At 41.6% G+C, this 26,167-nt stretch overlaps 1 protein-coding gene across 2 annotated transcripts in view; it reads right to left on the bottom strand.

Moving 5' to 3' along the window:
- The window catches only part of LOC122938527 (chloride channel protein D-like), a 215,097-nt gene that overhangs the window by 163,075 nt on the left and 25,855 nt on the right, over positions 1 to 26,167 (bottom strand). The window contains exons 1-9 of one of the 2 annotated variants that reach the window (XM_044294078.1): positions 13,561 to 13,687; positions 13,335 to 13,490; positions 12,510 to 12,639; positions 12,142 to 12,222; positions 10,805 to 10,980; positions 7,235 to 7,327; positions 3,737 to 3,980; positions 2,485 to 2,679; positions 1,618 to 1,709 (exon numbers count right to left, since the gene is read on the bottom strand). In XM_044294078.1, the coding sequence (XP_044150013.1) occupies positions 1,618 to 1,709; positions 2,485 to 2,679; positions 3,737 to 3,980; positions 7,235 to 7,327; positions 10,805 to 10,980; positions 12,142 to 12,222; positions 12,510 to 12,617 (989 nt within the window). In that variant the 5' untranslated portion in view covers positions 12,618 to 12,639; positions 13,335 to 13,490; positions 13,561 to 13,687. Of the gene's footprint in view, positions 1 to 1,617; positions 1,710 to 2,484; positions 2,680 to 3,736; positions 3,981 to 7,234; positions 7,328 to 10,804; positions 10,981 to 12,141; positions 12,223 to 12,509; positions 12,640 to 13,334; positions 13,494 to 13,560; positions 13,688 to 26,167 lie in introns of those variants that run through there. The other variant, XM_044294077.1, reaches the window with a different exon arrangement.

Here is a 26,167-nt window from a genome sequence, read left to right on the forward strand (position 1 = left end):
CACAGTGTGTTGACTAGGTATAAAAGCCTAAGACAGAGACAGATTACAAGTCTGTTAAACATCTACACGTAGGCATGGTAGAAGCACCATTTGAGGTAATATTACACCCCAGGCTGAAACACAGAGAAGAAAGAGCAGCTGGATGTGGTGCATTGCATCAACTCTATTATTTCAGCCAGGATTTTAATAAGAACTGTGCCTACTTCTGCAAGTGCGCGCATTATGCCAACTGAAAAGTTTTCAGTAAAGAACGTGTTACTTTTTTTTACCAAGTTGGCCTAATCATTGTTTTGCTGTACCAGATACCTGACCTTGCACCTTATCACATCTTCAACATAAAGGTCATCCCACCTACCAACTGGCAGGAGACCTCTTTCACCATGGTGTGCCCTGGGGGAATATGTATGGCCTCTCCACACTGTGCATGGCCCCAGGGAAGTGCTCTCATCCTCTACCCTAGGGCCTTCTTACACCATGCACCGCTGCAGTACCTCTTGAAATGCATCTCAATGGTTAGTGTAGAAAACCCTGGTTTTAGAATCCAACAGTTTAACCGAACCATGGAAACATTGACAAGGCAGGTTTGGCTTCCATGGTAGATTTTTCAACAACAACAAAAATCAAAATCCATGGAAAAAAGGCTGACCCTCAGATTTGTCACAAATTTGCAGTTTGTTATGCCACTGATACAAATGTGGATCAGCCCCATTGAATGGGCTTAACTTGCATGTGGTTACCTGCCTATGGTTTCTCATAAAGAGGTCACGTCACTTTTTTTCCGCACTAGTAAGGATTTTAAATCTGCACAAATAAGAATCTGCACAGTATGGACTACAGTGTGGATCCCAACGGAAAACAATGGTAGGTGGAATACTAGATGATTTTACACGGCTTTCTCTATGGAGTATGCATCAGAATATGTGTGCAATAGTCATCATGAGAGGACAGCCTTGTACCCACGTGTCTTAATGCTCCATTTAGTGAAAAACCCTCAGCCGTGCGATGCCAGAAGATGGATGGTCGATGCAAGGCCAGGACAGGAATCAGGGAACAGGTCGCCTCCTATCAATCCCTAATTCTGACCCTGTCTCCTAGCCATATGAGCCGACCCTGATGGTAGGAGGGCTCATACTCCGGAACCTAATATTCCTACTAGCCCTCAGGGTGGCCCTGGACTAGGAGTAGGGTAAGACGGCAACTTAAAGGGGAATACACACACAATAAACCCCGTGCACACCAGACAAGGAAAGTGCACACATATAAACACACGTTGCCATAGGCAACCGCATGCATACCCAGTAAGCAGCCCAGCAACCAGCTCCAGCTGCTACACCACCAAACTATATGTTGCCAACGGCAACCACACGTCAGGCAACAAACCCAGAGCCCTCACCTGTGGTTGACAACACAGAACAAACCGCTGACAACCGCATGCGACCACAAGAGTCACGACCATAACCATGGTCGTGACACTGCTCCTTTGGAGTTATAGATGAAAAGCCGATACATGGCATTCATTAGGCAAGTTCATTGCTGATGGTGTGTCTCTAAAACACAATTAATTTTGGTTTCCTATAAAAATTTAATATTAATAGGCAAATAAAGATATATACTTACTCATGAGATGAGTTTGTAACATGGGGCAAGGTTGAGTCTGGATTACATGGAAAGAAAAATGGCAGGTAGACAGTAACTGTCATGGTTACTACCTGGAATAATAGATAAAAGTAAATTGTAATGCATTATGTACATTACCATCATTTGGCAAGAGGTTTTCTTTATACAAGTGGCTTTTATCAGCAGTTGAGCAATGATCACAGTACTGTTTGGTTGTATTGCTACAATTATACATTTCCCCTGTTCTTTTTGCTTCCTTGTTTAGCTTGTTCTCTTGTTTGGGGGGCTGTTACACATACACATAGGGGGGAATTTATTATTAAGGTAATATTTGAAGTCAGTTTTGCTTAATTCTGCATTGGCATACTTTGGGCCACATCAAATGTCACCCATTGACCCATATTAACGAATGAGTGCACCTTGATAGTGACATAAATTGTTCCATAAATTGGCTCACTTTGGCACATCTAGGTTTAATGAAAGTCTCCGTGTCTAGTGAAAAAGGGCAAGGGCTGTGATGCAACACTTTTCGACAAAAACGCACCACAATTCTGGCGTAAGATTCTCCCCCAAAGTAAGCCAACCAATAGTTGGTATAGAGAGAAAAGTGTCCATCCCTGCACTAGATTTATCATCCAATCTGGAGCAGGTCTAGCCAGCCAGTCTAAGTTTACGCCATCTACCGGCTTAGTAAATATGCCCAATTCTGGATAATAGATGAGGGCCCTGAATGCATCACACCCATCAGATAACTGAAAATTCATTAATGGGATATTTAAGAATGGCAGACAGCCCCTTTAAATTTTCCTTAGTTTCAACATTGATAGGACACACAAGATCTCTTTTGAAGTATCTTATTCTACTTACCAACAATATCAAAGCCTCAAGGAGCTTACTCAGCTGTCTCAGAAGTTTGTGCGAAATTGAATTAAATAGCCTCAGACGCAACTTATTGATCCTCACATTCAGAAACACAAACAAGGCACCCAGTAAACCACCAATAATGCCAATGATAATGGTGGGGATAAAGGCCAAAACGCTCACATTCAATAGGTCCTTCACCTTCAGTCAAACAAAAAAAGGGATGTTAAACTAACATCAATATCTCTGTGTAATGTTATATCAATGTTCTAGATCTGCAGGCTTCTTTAACTTCGCTTTGTAGGCAACTATTTTACAAAAGTGACATTAACTTTTTTCATTTAAACAGTATTTTCTAACTAAAGTCTACTGCCGGCACATAAAAAGTATCAGGAATTATTATGACAGCAATATGCAGTGCCTTGCAAATGTATTCACCACCTTGATGTTGTTCCTGTTTGGTTGCATTACAACCTAGAATTAAAAAGGATTTTTGGATGTTTGTACTATCTGACTTATAAAACATGCCTACCACTTTAAAGATGTTTTTATTGTGTCATTTTTAGTGCATAGTGAATGCACCTCTTTTAGACTGAAGATGCCCATCTACCTGGGACTTCCGAGCAGAGTACGTTTGTAGCTGGTTCCTACACAGCCCTGAATATTGGAGGCTTAAGTAAGTCCAAAGATGAGGCAGTATCTTTAGTGATAGGGACCCATCTGTGGAAGCCACCTTGACGCCTGGTAGATGGGCCTGACACGTATGTGCGCTAAGAGCTTCCATTATTCATGTATAGTCGGTATTGTACCACTTTTATCTAGAATGACCCCCATTTCTTAGCTCTATTGTTTGTATATATAACGGTGTGCAGCCATTTTGTTTTTTGTAATATCAATTAAGAAATACAACTTATCCCACAAAAATAAGCTCTCATATGGCTATATGACCAGAAAATGTAAAAAGTTATGGCTATTAGAATGTGGGGAGGAAAAAACTAAAATGGGCCTTAAGGGGTACTTAAGGGGTTAAAGTTGAACTGTATGAAATCTAGTACTACAGATATTATTGTTATGAAGTGTAAGCACATGTACTGCTTTCAGTAATCCTACTGTATTATACACTAAAAAATAAAAAAAACCTCTAACATACAGAAAACAGAATAATAAGTGACATATACTGTATCAAAATGAAGGATACATTGCCAACATTATGCATTATTAAAATGTCCGTTTGTTTGGTTGTATAGCCAATACATACCCAGAATAAGATTCTCTGCTCAGCTTTGAAAAATCCAAAATAACCATTATATACAAATCCACCGAATGAAGAAGAGAAAACCTCTGTGGTGAAGGCAGCCATTAGACAGCAGAAGAATGTTTGCCAGGCCAGTTTAATGTCCCAGAAAGATGCCACCTCCTCTAGAGCAAAGAGAAGCCCCCCAACTGGAGCCCGAAATACAGAAGCGATGCCGGCAGCTGCACCAGCTGTAATAAACTGACGCCTGAGGAATAAACAATTTTCTTAGTAAAAGCATAATTGATATCGGTGTCCTTAATCGTCATTCACAATTCACATACATACATACAGTGGGAAAAATAAGTATTAGATATACTGGCGATTTTGCAAGTTTTTCCACCTACAAAGAACGGAGAGGTCTGTAATTTTTATCGTAGGTATACTTCAACTGTGAGGGATAGAATCTATAAAAAAATCCAGAAAATCACATTATATGATTTTTAACTAATTACCGTATTTTTCGCCCCATAAGACGCACTTTTTCTTCCCCCAAAATGGGGGAGAAATGCCCCTGCGTCTTATGGGGCGAATGCTTGCAGTTTTACATCGCAAGCTGCGATGTACGAGCGAGCGGGGACTCGGGGAGGGACTGGGAGGAGGATCTGGGGGCTGGCAATAGCGGCGGGGCGGTGCAGTCAGTGTAGTATAGCCCCGCCCCGCCGCTCCGGTATACTAAAATAAGATGTCATATCCAAGTAATACTTATTAAACATGCCCCCTCAGTCCTATTACTACCTTACATCCTAATCGCTGCTGTAGAATTCAGGCCGGGCGGGCGGGCGGCAGCGTAACTCTTGTCACGTGCCTGCGCCGCCTACTTTATGAATGAAGCAGGCGGCGCAGGCAAGTGACGTCAGTGAAAGAAGCGCCGGCCGCCCGGCCTGCCTGCCTGAATTCTACACAAGCGATTAGGATGTAAGGTAGTAATAGGACTGAGGGGGCATGTTTAATAAGTATTACTTTAATATGACATCTTATTTTAGTATACTGGCGGCGGCGATCTGTGGATGGCACAGTTATGGGCTAGGGGGGTCTGTGGATGGCACTGTTATGGGCTGGGGGGGGTCTGTGGATGGCACTGTTATGGGCTGGGGGGGTCTGTGGATGGCACTGTTATGGGCTGGGGGGTCTGTGGATGGCACATATATAACAGTGCCACCCACAGATCCCCCCCAGCCCATAACAGTGCCATCCACAGATCCCCCCTGTAACAGTGCCATCCACAGATCCCCCCCCCCCCGTAACAGTGCCATCCACAGATCCCCCCGTGTAACAGTGCCATCCACAGATCCCCCTGTAACAGTGCAAGCCACAGATCCCCCCCATAACAGTGTCTGTCATCCACAGATCCCCCCATAACAGTGTCCGTCATCCACAGATCCCCCCCATAACAGTGTCCGTCATCCACAGATCCCCCCCCATAACAGTGTCCGTCATCCACAGATCCCCCATAACAGTGTCCGTCATCCACAGATCCTCCCCATAACAGTGTCCGTCATCCACAGATCCCCCACATAACAGTGTCCGTCATCCACAGATCCCCCTCATAACAGTGTCAGTCATCCACAGATCCCCAGTAATAGTGCCATTCACAGACCACCATTAGTTCCAAACACACCAAACACACAGCACACCTTTTGGTTAAAAAAATTTTTTTCTTATTTTCCTCCCCAAAACCCTAGGTGCGTCTTATGGGCCGGTGCGTCTTATAGGGTGAAAAATACGGTAATTTGTATTTTATTGCATGCAATAAGTATTTGATCACCTACCAACCAGCAAGAATTCTGGCTCTCAGAGACCTGTTAGTTTCTCTTTAAGAAGCCCTCCTACTCTGTACTCATTACCTGTATTAATTGCACATGTTTGAACTCATTACCTGGATAAAAGACACTTGTCCACACACACAATCAATCACACTCCAACCTCTCCACCATGGCCAAGACCAAGGAACTGTCTAAGGACACCAGGGACAAAATTGTAGACCTACACAAGGCTAGGATGGGCTACAGGACAATAGGCAAACAGCTTGGTGAGAAGGCAACAACTGTTGGCTCAATTATTAGAAAATAGAAGAAGCACAAGATGACTGTCAATCAACCTCGGTCTGGGGCTCCATGCAAGATCTAGATTTGTGGGGTAAGGATGATTCTGAGAAAGGTCAGGAATTGGCCCAGAACTACACGGGAGGACCCGATCAATGATGAGAAAAGCTAGGACCACTGCTCACATCAGCACATGTCCAGGCACGTTTGAAGTTCACCAATGACCATCTGGATGATCCAGAGGAGGCATAGGAGAAGGTCATGTGGTCAGATGAGACCAAAATAGAACTTTTTGGTATCAACTCCACTCGCCGTGTTTGGAGGAAGAAGAAGGATGAGTACAACCCCAAGAACACCATCCGAACCGTGAAGCATAGGAGTGGAAACATCATACTTTGGGGGTGCTTTTTTGCAAAGGTGACAGGAAGACTGCACTGTATTGAAGGGAGGATGGATGGGGCCATGTATCGTTAGATTTTGGTCAACAACCTCCTTCCCTCAGTAAGAGCATTAAAGATGAATCATGGCTGGGTCTTCCAGCATGACAATGACCTGAAACACACAGCCAGCGCAACTAAGGAGTGGCTCCATAAGAAGCATTTCAAGGTCCTGGTGTGGCCTAGACAGTCTCTAGACCTAATCCCAATCGAAAATCTTTGGAGGGAGGTGAAATTCAATGAAGCCCAGCGACAGCCCAGAAATCTGAAAGATCTGGAGAAGAGCTGTATGGAGGAGTGGGCCAAAATTCCTGCTGCAGTGTGTGGAAACTTGGTCAAGAACTACACGAAACGTCTGACTTCTGCAACTGCATAATATAAATAATATATCCAAATATTGAGTTCGGCTTTTCTATTGTATCAAATACTTATTTCATGCAATAAAATGCTAATTAAATAATACAATATTATTTTCTGGATTTTTTATTTAGATTCTGTGTCTCACAGTTGAAGTATACCTACGATAAAAATTGCAGACCTCTCCATTCTTTGTAGGTGCAAAATCACTGATGCAAAATCACCAGTGTATCAAATACTTATTTTCCCCACTGTACATATAGTACATCATGTAGGTCACCATACCAACTCATCTGTAAACCCACAAAACCTACAGATGTAGCATGCCTCATCTTGATTCTAAATGTTAAGTAAACAATGGCAAGAAACATTTACACTTTTTTATTTTCAATGGCTTTTAATGATTTTTTGACGTGATATCACGATGTGAGGTGTTTTCACACTCAAATTTAAAACTGCTACATATGTATTATCTATAACATCAGAAAAGGCACATGATATTAAATATTGCATTCAATGATATAGGTCACAACATATTTGTGTCCATATATATATGATCCTAACCACTGGTATAGGATCTACAGTTTCTGCCACCACATAACAAATAATTGGGCTGTACTTACTTATCTGCTGAATTTCGAAACCTTGTAAAGAACGGAAGAGTTATCCGCAAAGTATCAGACTTAAACTGGCTTAAACCACATCCAACCACCGCTCTGAAATAATAATTGGCTGCTCAGATTATAATCATCATTACAATAATTAGTGTGTTTATCATCTTACCACAACATTTCCTTTACCTACTATGCGATATTTGTGTGATATCCCCTAACAATTTTGGTAGGCAAATGTGATTCCAATATCATGCATATGTGCCATACATGCAATATAGTGCTTCTTAAAGGGAATTTAGAGAACAAAACAACACTACTCGCTGGTTGTATTCAGAAATCTGTCCCAATGGTGGCGGTGCCTGCGGTGTTAGGTCCAAGCCCGACGGGCCCCCAGCAATCCATAGAAGAGAATAATTACCGCAGCACTCTCTGTCTTAAGTCATATACAGTCCTGATCAAAAGTTTAAGACCACTTGAAAAATGGCAAAAAATCATATTTAGCATGGCTGGAATCTTAACAAGGTTCCAAGCAGAGCTTCAATATGCAACAAGAAGAAATGGGAGTGAGACAAAATATTTTTTGAGCATTCAATTTAATAAAAAAAACAATGAATAAACTGAAACAGGATGTTTTTCAGCTGATCAAAAGTTTAGGACCACACCTCCCAAAAAAAAAAACGAAACCCCCCCAAAACAGAAATTCAACTTCCAAACATGAACTCAGTAATGAGTAGCTCCGCCGTTATTGTTTATCATAAAAAAAAAAAACATTCGGCATGCTTGATGCAAGCATTTCCATGAGGTGAGTGGGAACATTTCTCCAAGTGGTGAAGACAGCTGCACGAAGGCCATCTACTGTCTGGAACTGTGTTCCATTTTTGTAAACTTCCCTTGCCATCCATCCCCAAAGATTCTCAATTGGATTTAGATCAAGGGAACATGCAGGATGGGCCAAAAGAGTGATGTTATTCTCCTGGAAGAAGTCCCTTGTCCTGCGGGCATTGTGTACTGTAGCATTGTCCTGTTGAAAAACCCAGTCGTTACCACACAGACGAGGGCCCTCAGTCATGAGGAATGCTCTCTGCAACATCTGGACATAGCCAGCGGCCGTTTGACGCCCCTGCACTTCCTGAAGCTCCATTGTTCCACTGAAGGAAAAAGCACCCCAGACCATTATGGCGCCCCCTCCACTGTGGCGCGTAGAAAAAATCTCAGGTGGGATCTGCTTGTCATGCCAGTAACGTTGGAAACCATCAGGACCATCATGTTACATTTTTTCTCATCAGAGAATAAAACTTTCTTCCACCTTTGAATGTCCCATGTTTGGTGCTCTCTTGCAAAGTCCAAACGAGCAGTTCTGTGGCGTTTAAGGAGACGAGGTCTTTGAAGATGTTTTTTATTTTTGAAGCCCTTCAGTCTCAGATGCCGTCTGATGGTTATGGGGCTGCAGTCAGCACCAGTAAGGGCCTTAATTTGGGTCGAGGATCATTTTGTTCCACAACCCTCAGGATAATTTCACAAATTCCAAATGACTGTCTTACTGCGTCCCACCTCAGCAGCGATGGCGCGCTGTGAGAGACCCTGCTTATGCAGTTTAACAACCCGACCATGTTCAAAAAGGGAGAGTTTTTTGGCCTTTGCCATCACAACGTGTGACTACCTGACAGAAAATGACAATGAATCCACATCTTTGCACAGATTTGGCCTTTTAAAGGCATGTGGTCCTAAAATTTGGATCAGCTGAAAAACAGCCTGTTTCAGTTTAATCGTTATTGTCTATTAATTAAATGCTCAAAAAATGTTTTGTCTCACTCTCATTTCTTCTTGTTGCCTGTTGAAGCTCTACTTGGAACCTTGTTAAGATCCAACAATGTAAAATATGATTTTTTGCCATTTTTCAAGTCTCAAACTTTTGATCAGGACTGTATGTTTATCCACCAATCGTGCAACGTTTCGACTTCCCACAGAGTCTTTTTCAAGAATATGAATTATAACAGTGAAGAGCCCACTTGTACTAGACATTGAAGGCGTCTCTCAGCATCTCTGAATCCCCATTGTGCATGCATTGCCAAAGTTCATAGGTAATCGTTAAATCAAATGTCCATTTATGATTGCTGTATAAAATATTCTTAACAGCCTCAACTCCCCTTTCATCAAATAAAACAATACATCCCTATACTTATAAATTATAACAATCCCATTAGTATAATCCCGACCTGGTACTAGAATGTACCGTCGGACAGGAGGTGAAGCGCTTGGAGTAGTCATGCCTATGTGGAGCCTCGCGTCTCCAGGCAACCCAAGACGCTCCTTTTCATTCAGACGTTAGAAAGTATTGGGAAACGGGAGGTTTCCATTCAGACATTAGAATGTATTGGGAACAAGTGTGGTATGTGAAATGTATTATTTGATATATATGCACAAAGTGATTTATATTATTAGTTAAACACAGGTGTTATTTATGTGAGGGTGGGAGGATCCTGATTAGGGCAGTCCCCCAATTTTATTATTTGGTACTAGGTGTATATAAGTGGGCTCTTCACTGTTATAATTCATATGCTTGAAAAAGACTCTGTGAAGTTGAAACATCGCACGGTTGGTGAATAACCATATATGACTGAAGACAAGGGAATGTATCATCTATATGTTTTAATAACTGAAACCAGATAGTAATACATATTTTATCTGCTAATCTGCTTTTATTTTCGCTACATTTTGAATTTTATTTTCTGTTTATTTTATTTTTTTATTATGGGGCAGCAAGTGATCAGTATACAATTAAGGGATTTTAGTATTTATTTTTAAATATAAATGGTGACATGAGACATGAAAAATAAAAAAAATTAAAATAAAAATTGGTAAAAAAAAATGACAAAAATAAAAATTTAGGGGAACATTTATTAAGAGCGGCGTTTTAGACACTGGTCTTAATAAAGCCCTAAGCAGGCGGAGGATCTGCCCGAGTTATGTCGAGGCGCCGGCCTCTCCATAACATTAACGGATCTTACATTTAGACCTTTTTCTATGCCTGAAACAGGTGTAGAAAATGGTAAATGAGACAGGCCTGCCGGCCCATCCCCTCCCCCGACCACACCACTCCTACAATTTTAGACCTGGCATGAGTGGGGAGAAGTCGCAGCTTGCATCACAACTAGCTGTTCGCCTGAAATACGCCTAATATAGGCATATTTCAGCTTGTTAAATTCCCACCTTAATTTAAATAATAGGTCATTTTCTGAGGACAACTGCCCCTTACGAACCAAGGAAGGGTAGAAGATTAGAGGGTTACTGAATCTGAGTGAATAAACATTCTGGTGGTTAAACCTGAGTATCTCCCTTTTTATGCCATGGTTGTGGCACACAAAAGGTTGAACTGTGAGGATCCGTTCAATGCCATTAGAAGCCCTCTAGCAGTGCCGCACAATCTTCATGCCAACTGCTTCTGACAAGCATGCTCAGCATATGTTAGTAAGAGGTTAAGACATTATTATAGTTGACATGCACAAGTATACTAGTTAGAGCAAAGTGACTGAATGCATTCGTTCATTGAGCCTGAACTATACCTATGAATACTCTTACCCTATATGGATCATCGGTGCTTCTGGTCCACAAAAGAGTCCTGCTGACACAGATAAGGCACATGAGAAAAAACTTCCAAAAAATGTTCTTATGTTAAAGATGTGTCTTATTGATGCTCCGTTTAAATAGCCAATAACTTCAGGGAGGCCACTTGGTGATCCAGCTGGACATAAAAACTGAAAGGACATGAATGACAGATATAATTTACTTTGAATGAACACAAAAATATTTCATTTATACATGTATTTGATATTCTTCACATTGCCATGTATAGAGATATTTTAAAGTGAAGTTCCGCTAGGTATTTTATCAAAGCTTTCCAATTTCAAGGACTGTGATCCATATAAACAAGGAACCTGACAATGAGCATACACGGGAATTTAGGAACATCTGTTTTCATTGTGTGTTTTTTCCCTGTTATCCATGTCCAGTAACATGGCCCCTGTTTTGCTTATAAATGCAATGCTTTGCTTTGAATGAATGGGCTTTACCTAAAAGAAATATCACTACTGTAGGTAAAAACCCATTCATGGATTCTATTAGGTCTTATGCATATGACTGTACTGGACCATACGGATGTTCAACTATCACACAGATTTCTGGATCAATTTTCTACATTGTTCACACAAGTAATCTGCCTGTATATTATACAAGGAAGATGTCTAACTTTTTATTATTATTATATTATACATACATTCAGCCTTGACCAATTCATGTATCATGGCTATAATTTAAATATTCCTAAATATCAGCTTTCCCATCCTTATTATAAATCTCTTTTTATTGTATGATTGTACATTTTCTATTCTGTTTTCAGTGTGAGATTATGGTCTCAGGGGCTGCCTGAGCGGCTGCACTGTGAACATCAGTTAGGAAATTCACTTAAGAGCAGCTCTATGGACATAGAAAAGCGGTGCCTGGAGATAACTCATTAGTTTCTATGAGATACCCTTGCAGAGGAGGTTATGAAGGGAGGGGGAAGAAGTGAGCTGTGAACATCACCTATTGTCAATAGCTTGATCTGCCCCTGCCTTTATAATAGATGTGTTACTTTTCTTAATGAGATGACTGCAGAGTTTGAAGTATCAGTATATTGTGAGGTTCAGTTATCAGTGTGAAAACTGCAATATTTCAGGATTTTGTTTAAATATAGATAGTAGTATGAACAAGTATAACAATATAAAATAAAAACATGTAACATAAAAACATAATTGATACAACAATAAAGGTCATTTCATCTTGGGCTTAAACACCAGACTGATATACAGTATATAGGGTATATTCAGGCACTGACAACATTAAAATTTTCTTCATTCAATTATAAAATCTTTACTTACCAACACAAGTCCAGATGCAAAAAAAACCATGCCAAAGCCAATACCAAGGATAATAAGCCAAGTTGTGAAGAAATCACCATGCTGAAATGAAATTATACATAGACATTTCATGAAGATATCTTCTCAGTTGTTTTCTCTCTTTTTAGGCAACACTCAAACTCAATTGGTTGTGGAAAAGCTCCCAGGACATAAATCAAACATATCCATCGGTCCTTTTGGCCTCCATTGGTCTGGTTTACGTTGACATACCTTTATCAGTTGTATTTAATAGAAGCAGACTGCACTATTCCATTCCGCAAAGCTTTGCACAGGTGTAGGAGCTCTAAAAGTCACATGTAAATATTAGTCCAATATCAGAAGACACTTACCCTGATATACTGTTCAGCAAGTTCCCACTTCATTTCAAAACAAGTATCTATAATTTGGTGCATTAGGAAACCCACTATGCCCACTACAATTCCAATAAGTGCCATCATCAGCCAACGATCCCAGTCTGACCTACGGATAAAAAGTATGGCTATTGATCTCACTGTGGTTGTATAATCCAAAATGAATCAGTTAATATATCACCAGCATACGTGGAAATGTGGCCTGTAAATATTAAAGAATATGAGATGTTTGTAGGTCTTCAAAGACCAGCAGAGACAGAGCTGAGGTACATGGGTTGTTCTGGAACACTTTGCGGCACCTTCCACTTTTGCCTCGTAAATTTCCATATTATTTATTTTATGAAGTAACAGTATTAGATAATCTTAATTAAAAATAATCATTATAGTGCCTAATAAAAGTTCTATATAGTCTAAGCGCCCATTTGCATATTCTGATACTACCTATCATGATTAGAAATGCCTTGTTTCCCAATCGTGTGAAATATATTTACATACAGCAATCATCTCCTCTGTATGGGAAGAAACGATCACTACCGAGATTCTTCATCCCCATAGAGATTAATTGCTTGTTGGCAGCAGATCCCTGTTTTCACAGGATGATTTGTTGCCAAATTTTTTTTATGCCTCATTAATATGAATGTGTCTACGTAAAATATTGATTAAATGGTCAAAATGAAAGTATTGACTAGAAGTAAAGGAAGGAGCTGCTTCTCCATAAATCAGCTTGCAGCATTATAACAAGAAACTTACAAATATACTGTAGGTATAGTCGCTTCAGTTTACAGTAGCAAGTAGTTATGTTACCTGTAGGGCTTCAGTTTTAGCCATGTTTTATAGACTTCACTATGAGAAGGTAAGTAGTCCAGACTTTCATGTATTCCAGAGAGGACCTTTGTCGCCTTGGGGGGCAATATTTGTGTTGTTCCATTTTCTGCATCTTCAGATTTTTCTTTCTGTTTTCTGCTGGATTTCAAAGACATAATTTTCTTAATCCCATAAACAAAATTATAGCAAAAAAGTGAGTCCTCACCCTAATTCTTGCAACAATAATAAAATGACTAGGCGATTAGTGTAAAGAATCCACTACTCCAAGAAGGTCACCACTACCAAGGAAGGAAATACTCCAAAGCTCCAGTTTCGTAGACTGGCAATCAGGAGAAGAACATCAATCATGCAATAAACCAAAAACGAAATCTTGCCCATCATAGGGATTGGCTGAAGTAGTTTTTATTACATGTTACTAGGACACACCAGACATGTTCTGTTTTATCTTGATCACGTCTATATACTGTACTTACAATATAAAATAGTTATTAGTAACATAATTAATATTTAATCTGAGTTTATTGTTTATTTTTTCATAGAAGAAGAACATGACAACAAACAATGAAGTTATCTGAACAGATACATAAGAAGCATTAATCATCAGTGAGATACAGGTTATACATTTCAAAGTTTCAAAATACATGTATTGTACTTATAATAACATAATATGTATAATTCTTAACTCCTTGACATACTAGTATGTCATGGCTGCAAGTGACTTGATGACCTTCAACGTACTAGTACGTCATAGCAAACTCCGGTCAGCGCACCTAATCGCATGGTGACCGGGATAAAATGGCTACTCTGCCATCTTAACTAAAGGCACAAACAGCTTTTTCCACCGTCCTGCAGCTCCGATTGCTGCAATCAAGACCGGCCCATCCCATCTTCAGCAGCGCCGGCAACCATTTATGGTGTTGCAGGGGGTTCAGACGGGGGTGATTGGTGCTGAGTAAATCAGCACCTGTCTCCCCCAAGGTCAGGCAGAGGACACCAGGGTTTGGTACACAGAGTCTCCACTGTCCCTGCAGTCTCTCTATGCTCTCCCCATGCTCACAGTACAGTGTGTAAAAACTCTCCCTACAATCTCTCTACATTAAAGGCTTCATGAACACTGTCCCTAGCGCTTGTCACGTCTCTCCCCATGCTCAGATCACAGAGAAATGGCGGAGATCGTGCAGGATGAGGCTTTTAAAGGGCTGTGACATCACAGGGGATGGCCATCTGCTGTTTGGCTGCTTGAATAGCATTATGGGTCATATCGCATTCCTGGGCTTCTAACTTTCACTTTGTAACACGTGTAGCCGCCATTTTAGGAAAAAAACGCTTCATTATCACAAAGTGCAAGAAAGTTCGGATTCGTTGCCAATCGAAATTTTATTCGAATTCCACTTTGGATGCTTCAATTCTCTCAACACTAATATATACTGTGACACAGTGAGAGGTTTGGTCTGGGAAAACAGGTATTTTCCTCCCAGCATGTGCTGCTGGGCTGATTTACAGCCAGGTGAGGTAAAATACCGGACCAGATTTTAAGTGCTGATCCGGGTTTTGGCAGCACCTGGCTGTCCTTAAATAGGCAGCTGGACTCAGAAGTCATGGCTCTGTGTTGGGATCTGGGAGCCTTGTGTCTGGAAGAAGGCTTGCTACCTGTTTGGCGTGAAAACCAGTTGGTGCTGCCATGAGCAAGGACTCTTTGAGGCAGAATTGCCGCATGGTGTGAATTACCACCAACACCGCAAGGTGACATTTTTGCTTGAATATGACTGCTTGTTTTGTTACTTTGTAAATTGGGCGTTATAGTTGCGGTAAACTTTGGAAATTCTCATTATATATACTGTTTGTATTAGTGTCATGTACACTTTTTTAATAATTTTTAATAAACATATTTCATTTAAGGAATTTCATATACTCTCTTTGTTGTTGTTCAATATATATTATTTTTATATAAAAAATGGGAAAATGGGTAACAAAATGCGGGGTCCATTTTCTCCTGTTAGCCCTTGTGAAAGTGAAACATTTGGGCCTAAAGCGACTTTTTCTGGAAGAAAAAAAATATTTTTCTTGTGGGGTCAAAGCACTCAATACACCTTACAATAAATATTTCTGCTTAACTTTCTCAACTCACTGCTTGGGAAGATTTGGAGCTTCAGAGGACTCGTGTTCTAGTGGTGGATGACTTACCCATGCCCATTGCAGACCCCAGATATGCTATTTTTATCAAATAGAGAGTATCCTCTCTCCCTACTTCCTTAAATTTCATATTGCAACAAGTAGACAAGTGTGGGCTTGTGTGCTTATATCAGGGGCGTTGCTAGGTCAATACATTCAGGGCCTGGGCCCCTGATGTTTTGTCCCTGGCCCCGAATGTCCTGCCTGCCTGTTAGATATAACTGTATTGCCATCCTCAGGACGGCAATACAATTGAATCTAATGCCCTGCAAGAGCTGAAGGACCTGTGATGACCTCACAGGTCATGTGATCAGTTCTAAATGCAGTAGCTGAAAAGGACCTGGGATGATGTCACTATCACGTGACCAGTGCAGGAGAGGACCTCAGCAGTGAAGAAAAGCCCTGGGAAGAAGCTGTGGTGAGGTTTGCTACATGAGGGGAGGTAAGTGAGGGCTAGATTACTCAGTGTGAGAGGCAGAGCAATGTTGGGAGTTGTAGTTATTTAACTAGGACTGTATGTTAGTGCTGAAGGGAGGGAAGTTATTTACATGGGACAGTGAGGTGGAGTGATGTTAATTACATGGGACTTAAATTTGGAAGTGGCTGGGGTAGGGTGATGTTATTTACATGGTACTGTATGTTGAGGGGTAATGTTATTTATATGGGGCTGCATATTGAAGGCAGCTGTGGGAGGGAGTGATATTTACATGGAATTCAAATCTTACTTTTTTAGAATTTGGTATCTGATATAACTGTAGGGGAAAGCTTGGCCACCTCGTACTTACAGCTGCAGCCTCTGTAATGGAGGCTTAGCAGCTTTGAATATTTATCCTGTTAACCACAGATACACGTTCCTGACGAGCCTTATGGCGAAACGCGTCGAGTGTGGTGTGGGGATGAATTAATGTTCATATGTATCTGCTTTGCGCTCACACTGCAGTTGAGGTCTGCGGCTCTCAGCCCTCTGCAGGTAGATGAGCAACAGCAATCCAGATCTGTCTGTTTCACCCAGCTTAGCTTAGATCCAGTGATTCGTGTCTGCAGGGCCGATTCTTAGACATCCGTTTCACATGAACGGATGGATTCAATTGAGATCGGCTTCTGCAGGCAGATGTTTATCACTGGATTAGTCTATCCATAACTTTAGTCGAGGGATCCATGAGCTGGCAGTGATTCAGAGCACTCTGACCGCGCCATAGTGCTTACTTCTGTGGAATCAATTAGCACGGCCCCATGGCCCTCTGCTTTCACTTGCAGTATAGCACTAGCCTGCGGCATTTCTAGTGACCCCACCCGCAGTTGCATTTACCGTGTATGCGGCTCATAGGTCCTCATATCGACCCTATACTGAATGGATGGTGTCCTAGAATTTTTAATATAGGTTAGTCCCCCTTCCCTTTTGTTTTTCTGATTAATAAAGTAACAGTTTTAACAGAAATGTAGCGTTCCAAACGACAGTGATTCAACTAACATTTAATGTTGATAAGTGCAAGATAATGCACCTGGGGCGTAAAAACCCAAGAGCAGAATATAAAATCAGTGATACAGTCCTAACCTCAGTATCTGAGGAAAGGGAATTAGGGGTCATTATTTCAGAAGACTTAGAGGTAGCCAGACAATGTCATAGAGCAGCAGGAAATGCTAGCAGAATGCTTGGGTGTATAGGGAGAGGAATTGAATTACCAGTAGAAAGAGGGAGGTACTCATGCCGCTCTACAGAGCACTAGTGAGACCTCATTTGGAGTATTGTGCTCAGTACTGAAGACCATATATCCAGAAGGATACTGATACTTTGGAGAGAGTTCAGAGAAGAGCTACTAAACTAGTACATGGATTGCAGGATAAAACTTACCAGGAAAGATTAAAGGACCTTAACATGTATAGCTTGGAAGAAAGACGAGACAGAGGAGATATGATAGAAACTTTTAAATACATAAAGGGAATCAACAAGGTAAAAGAGAAGAGAATATTTAAAAGAAGAAAAACTGCTACAAGAGGACATAGTTTTAAATTAGAGGGGCAAAGGGTTAAAAGTAATATCAGGAAGTATTACTTTACTGAGAGAGTAGTGGATGCATGGAGTAGCCTTCCTGCAGAAGTGGTAGCTGCAAATACAGTGGAGTTTAAGCATGCATGGGATAGGCATAAGGCCATCCTTCATATAAGATAGGGAAAAGGGCTTGTATTGAGTATATTGGGCAGACTAGATGGGACAAATGGTTCTTATCTGCCGACACATTCTATGTTTCTATGTTTCTATGAATTGAATGTTAAGGGGTAATGTTATTTACATGGGACTGCATGTTGGAGGTGGCTGGGGAGGGGGTGATTTTATTTACATCAGACTGTATGTTGAAGGTGTCTGGGGGAGGGAGTGATGTTATTTATATGGACTGAATATTGAGGAGGTGATGTTATTTACATGGGACTGTATATTGAAGGTAGCTGGGGAGGGGGTGATGTTATTTACATGGGACTGTGTATTGAAAGGGGAAGGAGAGATGCTGTGATGTTATTTACATAGGACTGTATTTTGGAGGGGGCTGTAGAAAGAGAGGGATGTTATTTACATGGGACTGTATATTGGAGGGGGCTGGAGAAATGGTGTGATGGTATTTATATGGGACTCTATGGCGGAGGGAGGGAAATAGTGTTATTTACATGGGACTGTATGGCAGAGGTGCTGAGGACTTATAATTTCTAAGGACACTAAACAGAGGAATATAACTACAGGGGGCACTGCAGGCCACATTATAAATACTGGGGGCACTTCAGGGCGAGCATCATAACAGTAAGGGGTGATATAAATACTGAGGGCAATGTGGGGGCATTTTAAATCCAGGGGACATTAGGCGTCGTATTACTACTGAGGGCACTATAGGAGGGATCTGCATTATTTCTACTAAGAGCACTATGGGGGGCCTTATTACTACTGAGGGGTCTGTAGAGAGCTTTATTACCACTGGGGGGGCAATAGAGGGCCTTATTAATACTGGGGGCTCTGTAAGGGCATTATTAATACTGGAGGGCTCTACTAATGAAGGCACTCTTGTGGAGCCTTATCACTGTTGGGTCCAGTAGGGAGAAGTATTACTAATGAGAGCATTCTAGAAGGGAATTACTATTGGTGGGTCTATGAGGAGTACTGTTACTATGGGGAATGATTATCTGCATGGAACTCATTTTTCTTCAGGATAGTATTTGGGGGTACAGAAAAGTAAGGAAGCCAAGATGTCTGTGTGTCACACTCTGCAGAGACGAGATGCAGCTGAGAGAAGTTGTCTGGACCGAATGGAGAAGATGATGACAGAGAAGATCTACATCAGAGGAGACGTCACCTGGGAGGCCTTGGATGTGAGAGGTATGTGCTGCTGTATAGCAAATACAGCAAAATGTTTTCAGTTCTATTGCTAGCAGGGGGAAGGGGGGGGGGGTGCGGTTGTTCAACTTAGAGAATTGGGCCATATGCATTGGTGCTTGGGCCCCGGATCTTTTGAAACCCTAGCAACGCCCCTGCCTTATATCATGTCCATACCCCTCTCTGGTTTAACAGTCAGCTTCCAGAATTCCTTTCTATTCCAGACCTGGAGTTGTTACTTAGATCGAGTAAACAATATCTTGGCCACACTGTTGCTAATGGGAACATTTAACCCTTTTTCAAACTTTAGAGGAAGAGTTTCACTTGTCTACCCGTATGCTGTTTCGATACCTCCAATTGCGTCATGCTTACACTGTGCAATTTGGGACACAGAACCTGGTTCTGTCTGACTTCCTTATACCATCGCTTATACTAAAAGGTAACCAAGAGTATCTCTACGATCTATAAATTCCTCCCCACTTATCGTCAAGTTAACATTAATGCACCAAGTAAATCCAAATGGAAATGGTAATAGGTAAGATTTCTACAGATTGGTCCAAAGGAAAACCTCCCCCAAATACTCTGAGTCTTCCAGCTATACATTGTCCACCAAGCATACCTGACTACAGCTAGAGTGGCTACATATTGTCGGGCAGACCAGATTTATGCCCTAAATATAAACTAATTCAGGGATATTGGGCACAAGTTATTCAATTCTTAAATGATCTTATGGGTGTTCCGGTCCCTCTGACTTGCCTACTTGGTCTCGTAGGATCACTATGAATTTCTCCACCACATGCTCTTTTCCTACATTAAGCACTTTTTCAAGCTAGGAAATGAATCGCTAGGAACTAGATAATTGACATTATACCATCCTGTGCTCAATGGATTTGTGCTGTGAATAGCTCCCTCCAATATTAACAACTAATTTATTTATATATAAATATATTGTGGGATCCCAGAAAAAAATCCATGCGATCTGGCCTATTTCGACTGCCTCCATCTCTAGTTTGGTAAATTGATGCTGACTTCCCCTTTTCTAGTGTTCTTTCAATCATCTGTAGCAACTCTCGTGAGACTTCAACTCCTAAGATATTAGAGATCGTTGTTCAGTGAATGCATGTGCTGGTCGGTCCTTTGGCTTTCATATTACTTTGTGCTTTTCCTACTATGTGCCCCTGGGTGATTGGTTGTCGTCGATATTGCGTTCTTAGGTATTTATAGTTCTGTTAATTTGTCTTTGTTAGGTATACAGGTCCTTCTAAAAAAATTAGCATATTGTGATAAAGTTCATTATTTTCTGTAATGTACTGATAAATATTAGACTTTCATATATTTTAGATTCATTACACACCAACTGAAGTAGTTCAAGCCTTTTATTGTTTTAATATTGATGATTTTGGCAAACAGATCATGAAAACCCAAATTTCCTATCTCAAAAAATTAGCATATTTCATCCAACCAATAAAATAAAAGTGTTTTTAATACAAAAAAAGTCAACCTTCAAATAATTATGTTCAGTTATGCACTCAATACTTGGTCGGGAATCCTTTTGCAGAAATGACTGCTTCAATGCGGCGTGGCATGGAGGCAATCAGCCTGTGGCACTGCTGAGGTGTTATGGAGGCCCAGGATGCTTCGATAGCGGCCTTAAGCTCATCCAGAGTGTTGGGTCTTGCGTCTCTCAACTTTCTCTTCCCAATATCCCACAGATTCTCTATGGGTTTCAGATCAGGAGAGTTGGCAGGCCAATTGAGCACAGTAATACCATGGTCAGTAAACCATTTACCAGTGGTTTTGGCACTGTGGGCAGGTGCCAGGTCGTGCTGAAAAATGAAATCTTCATCTCCATAAAGCTTTTCAGCAGATGGAAGCATGAAGTGCTCCAAAAACTCCTGATAGCTAGCTGCATTGACCCTGCCCTTGATAAAACACAGTGGACCAACACCAGCAGCTGACATGGCACCCCAGACCATCACTGACTGTGGGTACTTGACACTGGACTTCAGGCATTTTGGCATTTCCCTCTCCCCAGTCTTCCTCCAGACTCTGGCACCTTGATTTCTGAATGACATGCAAAATTTGCTTTCATCCGAAAAAAGTACTTTGGACCACTGAGCAACAGTCCAGTGCTGCTTCTCTGTAGCCCAGGTCAGGCGCTTCTGCCGCTGTTTCTGGTTCAAAAGTGGCTTGACCTGGGGAATGCGGCACCTGTAGCCCATTTCCTGCACACGCCTGTACACGGTGGCTCTGGATGTTTCTACTCCAGACTCAGTCTACTGCTTCCGCAGATCCCCCAAGGTCTGGAATCGGTCCTTCTCCACAATCTTCCTCAGGGTCCGGTCACCTCTTCTCGTTGTGCAGCGTTTTCTGCCACACTTTTCCTTCCCACAGACTTCCCACTGAGGTGCCTTGATACAGCACTCTGGGAACAGCCTATTCGTTCAGAAATTTCTTTCTGTGTCTTACCCTCTTGCTTGAGGGTGTCAATGATAGCCTTCTGGACAGCAGTCAGGTCGGCATTCTTACCCATGATTGCGGTTTTGAGTAATGAACCAGGCTGGGAGTTTTTAAAAGCCTCAGGAATTTTTGCAGGTGTTTAGAGTTAATTAGTTGATTCAGATGATTAGGTTAATAGCTCGTTTAGAGAACCTTTTCATGATATGCTAATTTTTTGAGATAGGAATTTGGGGTTTTCATGAGCTGTATGCCAAAATCATCAATATTAAAACAATAAAAGGCTTGAACTACTTCAGTTGGTGTGTAATGAATCTAAAATATATGAAAGTCTAATGTTTATCAGTGCATTACAGAAAATAATGAACTTTATCAGAATATGCTAATTTTTTGAGAAGGACCTGTATATATGGGCTTTGTTTACATCTCCATTTGGTAAATCTGGTAGTCTGTTCCAGCAGAGGAGCAGGCTACCAGAGTTACCGTATCCAGCATAGCCGGACACAGCTGGATCCCTATTCACTATAATAGGATTCAGCAGGTTTCTAGCATAAATGTTGTCTTTCTGCCAGCGTAATATCCCTGCATGAGGTGGTATTTAATTTCCGCATAAGAAATTTAATATTTCAAGAGCAAGTTCGGTGTTTCTGTAAAGATAATACAAACTGATCTAAAAAAAAAAATATGGAAGAAATAATGCTGCTACATATATGGTAGGAAAAATGAAACAGATTAAGACAGAACAAGGCATTGGTAGACATAACAAGGCAAAACATTCAGATACATTGTATCTCATTGTTGTATGACTAGACTGTGATGTTGGTCATGTAGAATCCGAGCACCAGTATTCTATATCAGGGTCTGGTATCGATTAATATTCTGTACCTTGAAGTATTTGCTCTCTGTGGTGACCTGAAGCTGCACACATACTTTTTTTCCTGTATGTTTTAACAATCCTGTAACATCAATCATTGCAGGGAAAAAATGTAATCTTCAGGAAATATAAGTAGTCAAAAATCCTAAAATAAATAGACACAGGCTGCAGAGTTTTCAGAAAAACTCCTGTAACATGGCAATAACAGGCTGAGTTCACATATACAGGGAGGGACAGAGGTATTTGAACACCCTGCGATTTTGCAAGTTCTCCCATTTAGAGATCATGAAGGTGTCTGAAATTCACATTGTAGATGCATTCCCACTCTGAGAGACAGAATAAAATAAAGAAAAATTCAGGAAATCACATTGTATGGATTAAGAATGTATTTGTCTTGCACTGCTGAACACAAGTATTTGAACACCTAAGAAACAGCAAGAACTCTGTCTCTAAAAGACCTGTAACTGTGCTTTTAAAAAGTCCACCTCTACTCCACTCATTAATCTAACTTAGTAGCACCTGTCTGAGCTCTTCAAAGACACCTGTCCACCCCACAGTCAGTCAGACGCCAACTACTACCATGGGCAAGACCAAAGAGCTGTCAGAAGACACCAGAGACAAAATTGTGGACCTCCACAAGGCTGGAAAGGGCTACAGGGCAATTGACAAGCAGCTTGGTGAAAATAGATCAACTGTTGGAGCAATTGTTAGAAAATGGAAGAGGCTAAAGAAGACTGTCAGTCTCCCTCGGACTGGGACTCCATGCAAGATCTCACCTCGTGGGTTATCATTGATGATAAGAAAGGTGAGGAATCAGACCAGAACTACAAGGGAGGAGCTGGTCAATGGCATGGAGAGCTAAAAATAAAAAATAAAAAAATGGAAATCACATTGTATGATTTTTTAAGAATTTATTTGTCTTGCACTGATGAACACAAGTATTTGAGCACCTGAGAAAATCAGTGTTAATATTTGGTACAGAAGCCTTTGTTTGCAATTATAGAGGTCAAACGTTTCCTGTAGTTCTTTACCAGGTTTGCACACACTGCTACAGGGATTTTGGCCCACTCCTCCACACAGATCTCCTCTAGATCTGTCATGTTTTGGGGCTGTCGCTGAGCAACACGGCGTTTTAGCTCCCTCCAAAGATGTTTTATTGGATTTAGGTCTGGAGACTGGCTAGGCCACTCCAGAACCTTGATATGCTTCTTACGGAGCCACTCCTTGGTTATCCTGGCTGTGTGCTTCGGGTCATTGTCATGTTGGAAGACGCAGCCACGGCCCATCTTCAATGCTCTGACGGAAGGAGGTTGTTGCTCAAAATGTCACAATAAATGGCCCCATTCATCCTCTCCTTAATACAGTGCAGTCGTCCTGTCCCCTTCACAGAAAGCATGATGTTACCACCCCCATGCTTCACAGTAGGGATGGTGTTCTTGGGATGCAACTCATCCTTCTTTTTCCTCCAAACACGATGAGTGAAGTTTAGACCAATAAGTAAACTTTGGTCTTATCTGACCACATGACTTTCTCCCATGCCTCCTCTGGATCATCCACGAGGTGAGATCTTGCACGGAGCCCCAGTCCGAGGGAGACTGACAGTCGTCTTTTTCTAACAATTGCTCCAACAGTTGATCTACTTTCACCAAGCTGCTTGTCAATTTCCCCGTAGCCCTTTTCAGCCTTGTGGAGTGGCAATTTTGTCTCTGGTGTCTTCTGACAGCTCTTTGGTCTTGTCCATGGTAGTAGTTGGAGTCTGACTAACTGTGGGGTGGACAGGTGTCTTTAAAGAGCTCGGACCATTGTCTTTAAAAAGCTCAGACAGGTGCTACTAAGTTAGATTAATGAGTGAAGTAGAGGTAGCCTTTTTAAGGCACAGTAACATGTCTTTGAGAGTCAGTATTCTTGCTGATTGCCAAGTGTGCAGCAGTGCGAGACAAATTCTTTAAAAATTATACAATGAGATTCCCTAAAAAAAAATTTTTAAATTCTGTCTCTCAGAGTGGGAATTCACCTACAATGTGAATTTCAGACCCCTCCATGATTTCTAAGTGCGAGAACTTGCAAAATCGCAGGGTGTTCAAATACTTCTGTTCCTCACTGTATGTCCCTAACACTGAGCAGAATCCATATGACTCATTGAAGGAACAGCCTTCTGAGAGACAGTGAAATTGCCTAAACTTGGGGTGGAGGAGCAGTTGAAGGCTTTCAATGCCGTGATAACCGCACAGGAGGTTCAACAAACTATGATTCAGCTGCCTGTGGGAAAGTCTCTAGGATGTGGCCACTCAGGGAAATTTCATGCCTGTGTAATGGAATACCGGTGGGGATGGATCTGTCTACACAGGTGAACATGATGCATATTAAGTTGCTTGTGAAGGAGGAAATAGACCTAGAGAATCTGGCATCATACTGCCTGATCTCGTCAATAAACCAGGACTTAACGCTAATCACAAACAGACTGGCAGGTGTTTTGCCCACCTTCATCCGCCTGTAACAAGTTGGGTTTGCGAAGGCGAGATCGGTGGTAACAAATATCAGGAAAGCACTATTAGGCTAGTTTCACATTAGCGTTCGGGGCTCCGCTTGTGAGTTCCGTTTGAAGGGGCTCACAAGCGGCCCCGAACGGATCCGTACTGCCCTAATGCATTCTGAGTGGACGCGGATCCGCTCAGAATGCATCAGTCTGGCAGCGTTCAGCCTCTGCTCCGCTCAGCAAGCGGACACCTGAACCCTGCTTGCAGCGTTCGGGTGTCCGTCTGGCCGTGCGGAGGCAAGCGGATCCGTCCAGACTTACAATGTAAGTCAATGGGGACGGATCTGTTAGAATATGACACACTATGGCTCAATTTTCAAACGGATCCGTCCCCCATTGACTTTCAATGTAAAGTCTGGACGGATCCATCTGAGGCTACTTTGACACTTAGAAATTGACACTTTGACACTTTTTACAATATAATGCAGACGGATCCGTTCTGAACGGATCCACCGTCGGCATTATATGAGCGGATCCGTCTCAGACGGATCCGCTCTGAACCCAAGTGTGAAAGTAGCCTTAGCTTTATGGAAACAGGGAGGTTAGGACATCGGCACCCACTCTGGTCACTTTAGATGCAGGAAAAGCGTGCAATATTGTTAGTAGAAGTGGCTGGAGGGGTGTTTGACAGGGTGGCAAGACTGGCCCCTTACGGGTTTATAGTCAGACACTATACAAAAACCCACAGGAACAGATTAGCACACAGGGAAACTTATCTACTCAATTTGCTTCAGGCAAGGGGACACAGCAGGGATGCCCCCTGTCTCCTCTCCTCTTTAACCTGGCACTAGAACCCCTGGCTAGATTCTTAGACAGGTAACAGACTTTTTGCAGGATCCTAATTTGTGACTATGTGAGTCACTTTATTCACTGACAAATTATTATTTACGGAAGATCACCCAAAAAATTGTCAAAAGAGCTACGTCATGCAGCATTTTGATTTCTTTTCCAGCTTTACAGAAAACAAAGTCCGAACTTTTGTTTTTGGGAACACAGAGGGGGTCAACCTAAGATAAGGAGATATCTGCGGTATCCCAATTGTTAGAAACTTTGTCAAATAATTTGCCATTGTTTCTATTGGGGAGAAACATCTAATAAAATGAACAAGCAAGTGGATTTTTATTTTTTTTTAATTACTCACAAGTCACAAAAGATGCTGAAAAAGGTCCCCGTTCACATCTGTGCATTTTTGGGCATGTCAGAATATGTTGACTCTTCATCAGTGATGCTGCAGAAGAAGAAATGTCCTGCTTTTTCCAACAAGATGGGGCAACATGCCACTCCTCACAGAACTGTTTACAGAGGAGTGAACTGTGAGCAAGGGGTTATGGCCACTATGTCCCCCACACTTGTCCTCACGCGATTTTTATCAGTGGGGAAATTTAAAACAGAAAGTGTCTACATCCCCTGGATAA

Source organism: Bufo gargarizans, chromosome 5 (genome assembly GCF_014858855.1).
Source record: "Bufo gargarizans isolate SCDJY-AF-19 chromosome 5, ASM1485885v1, whole genome shotgun sequence".
Classification (NCBI taxonomy): domain Eukaryota; kingdom Metazoa; phylum Chordata; class Amphibia; order Anura; family Bufonidae; genus Bufo; species Bufo gargarizans.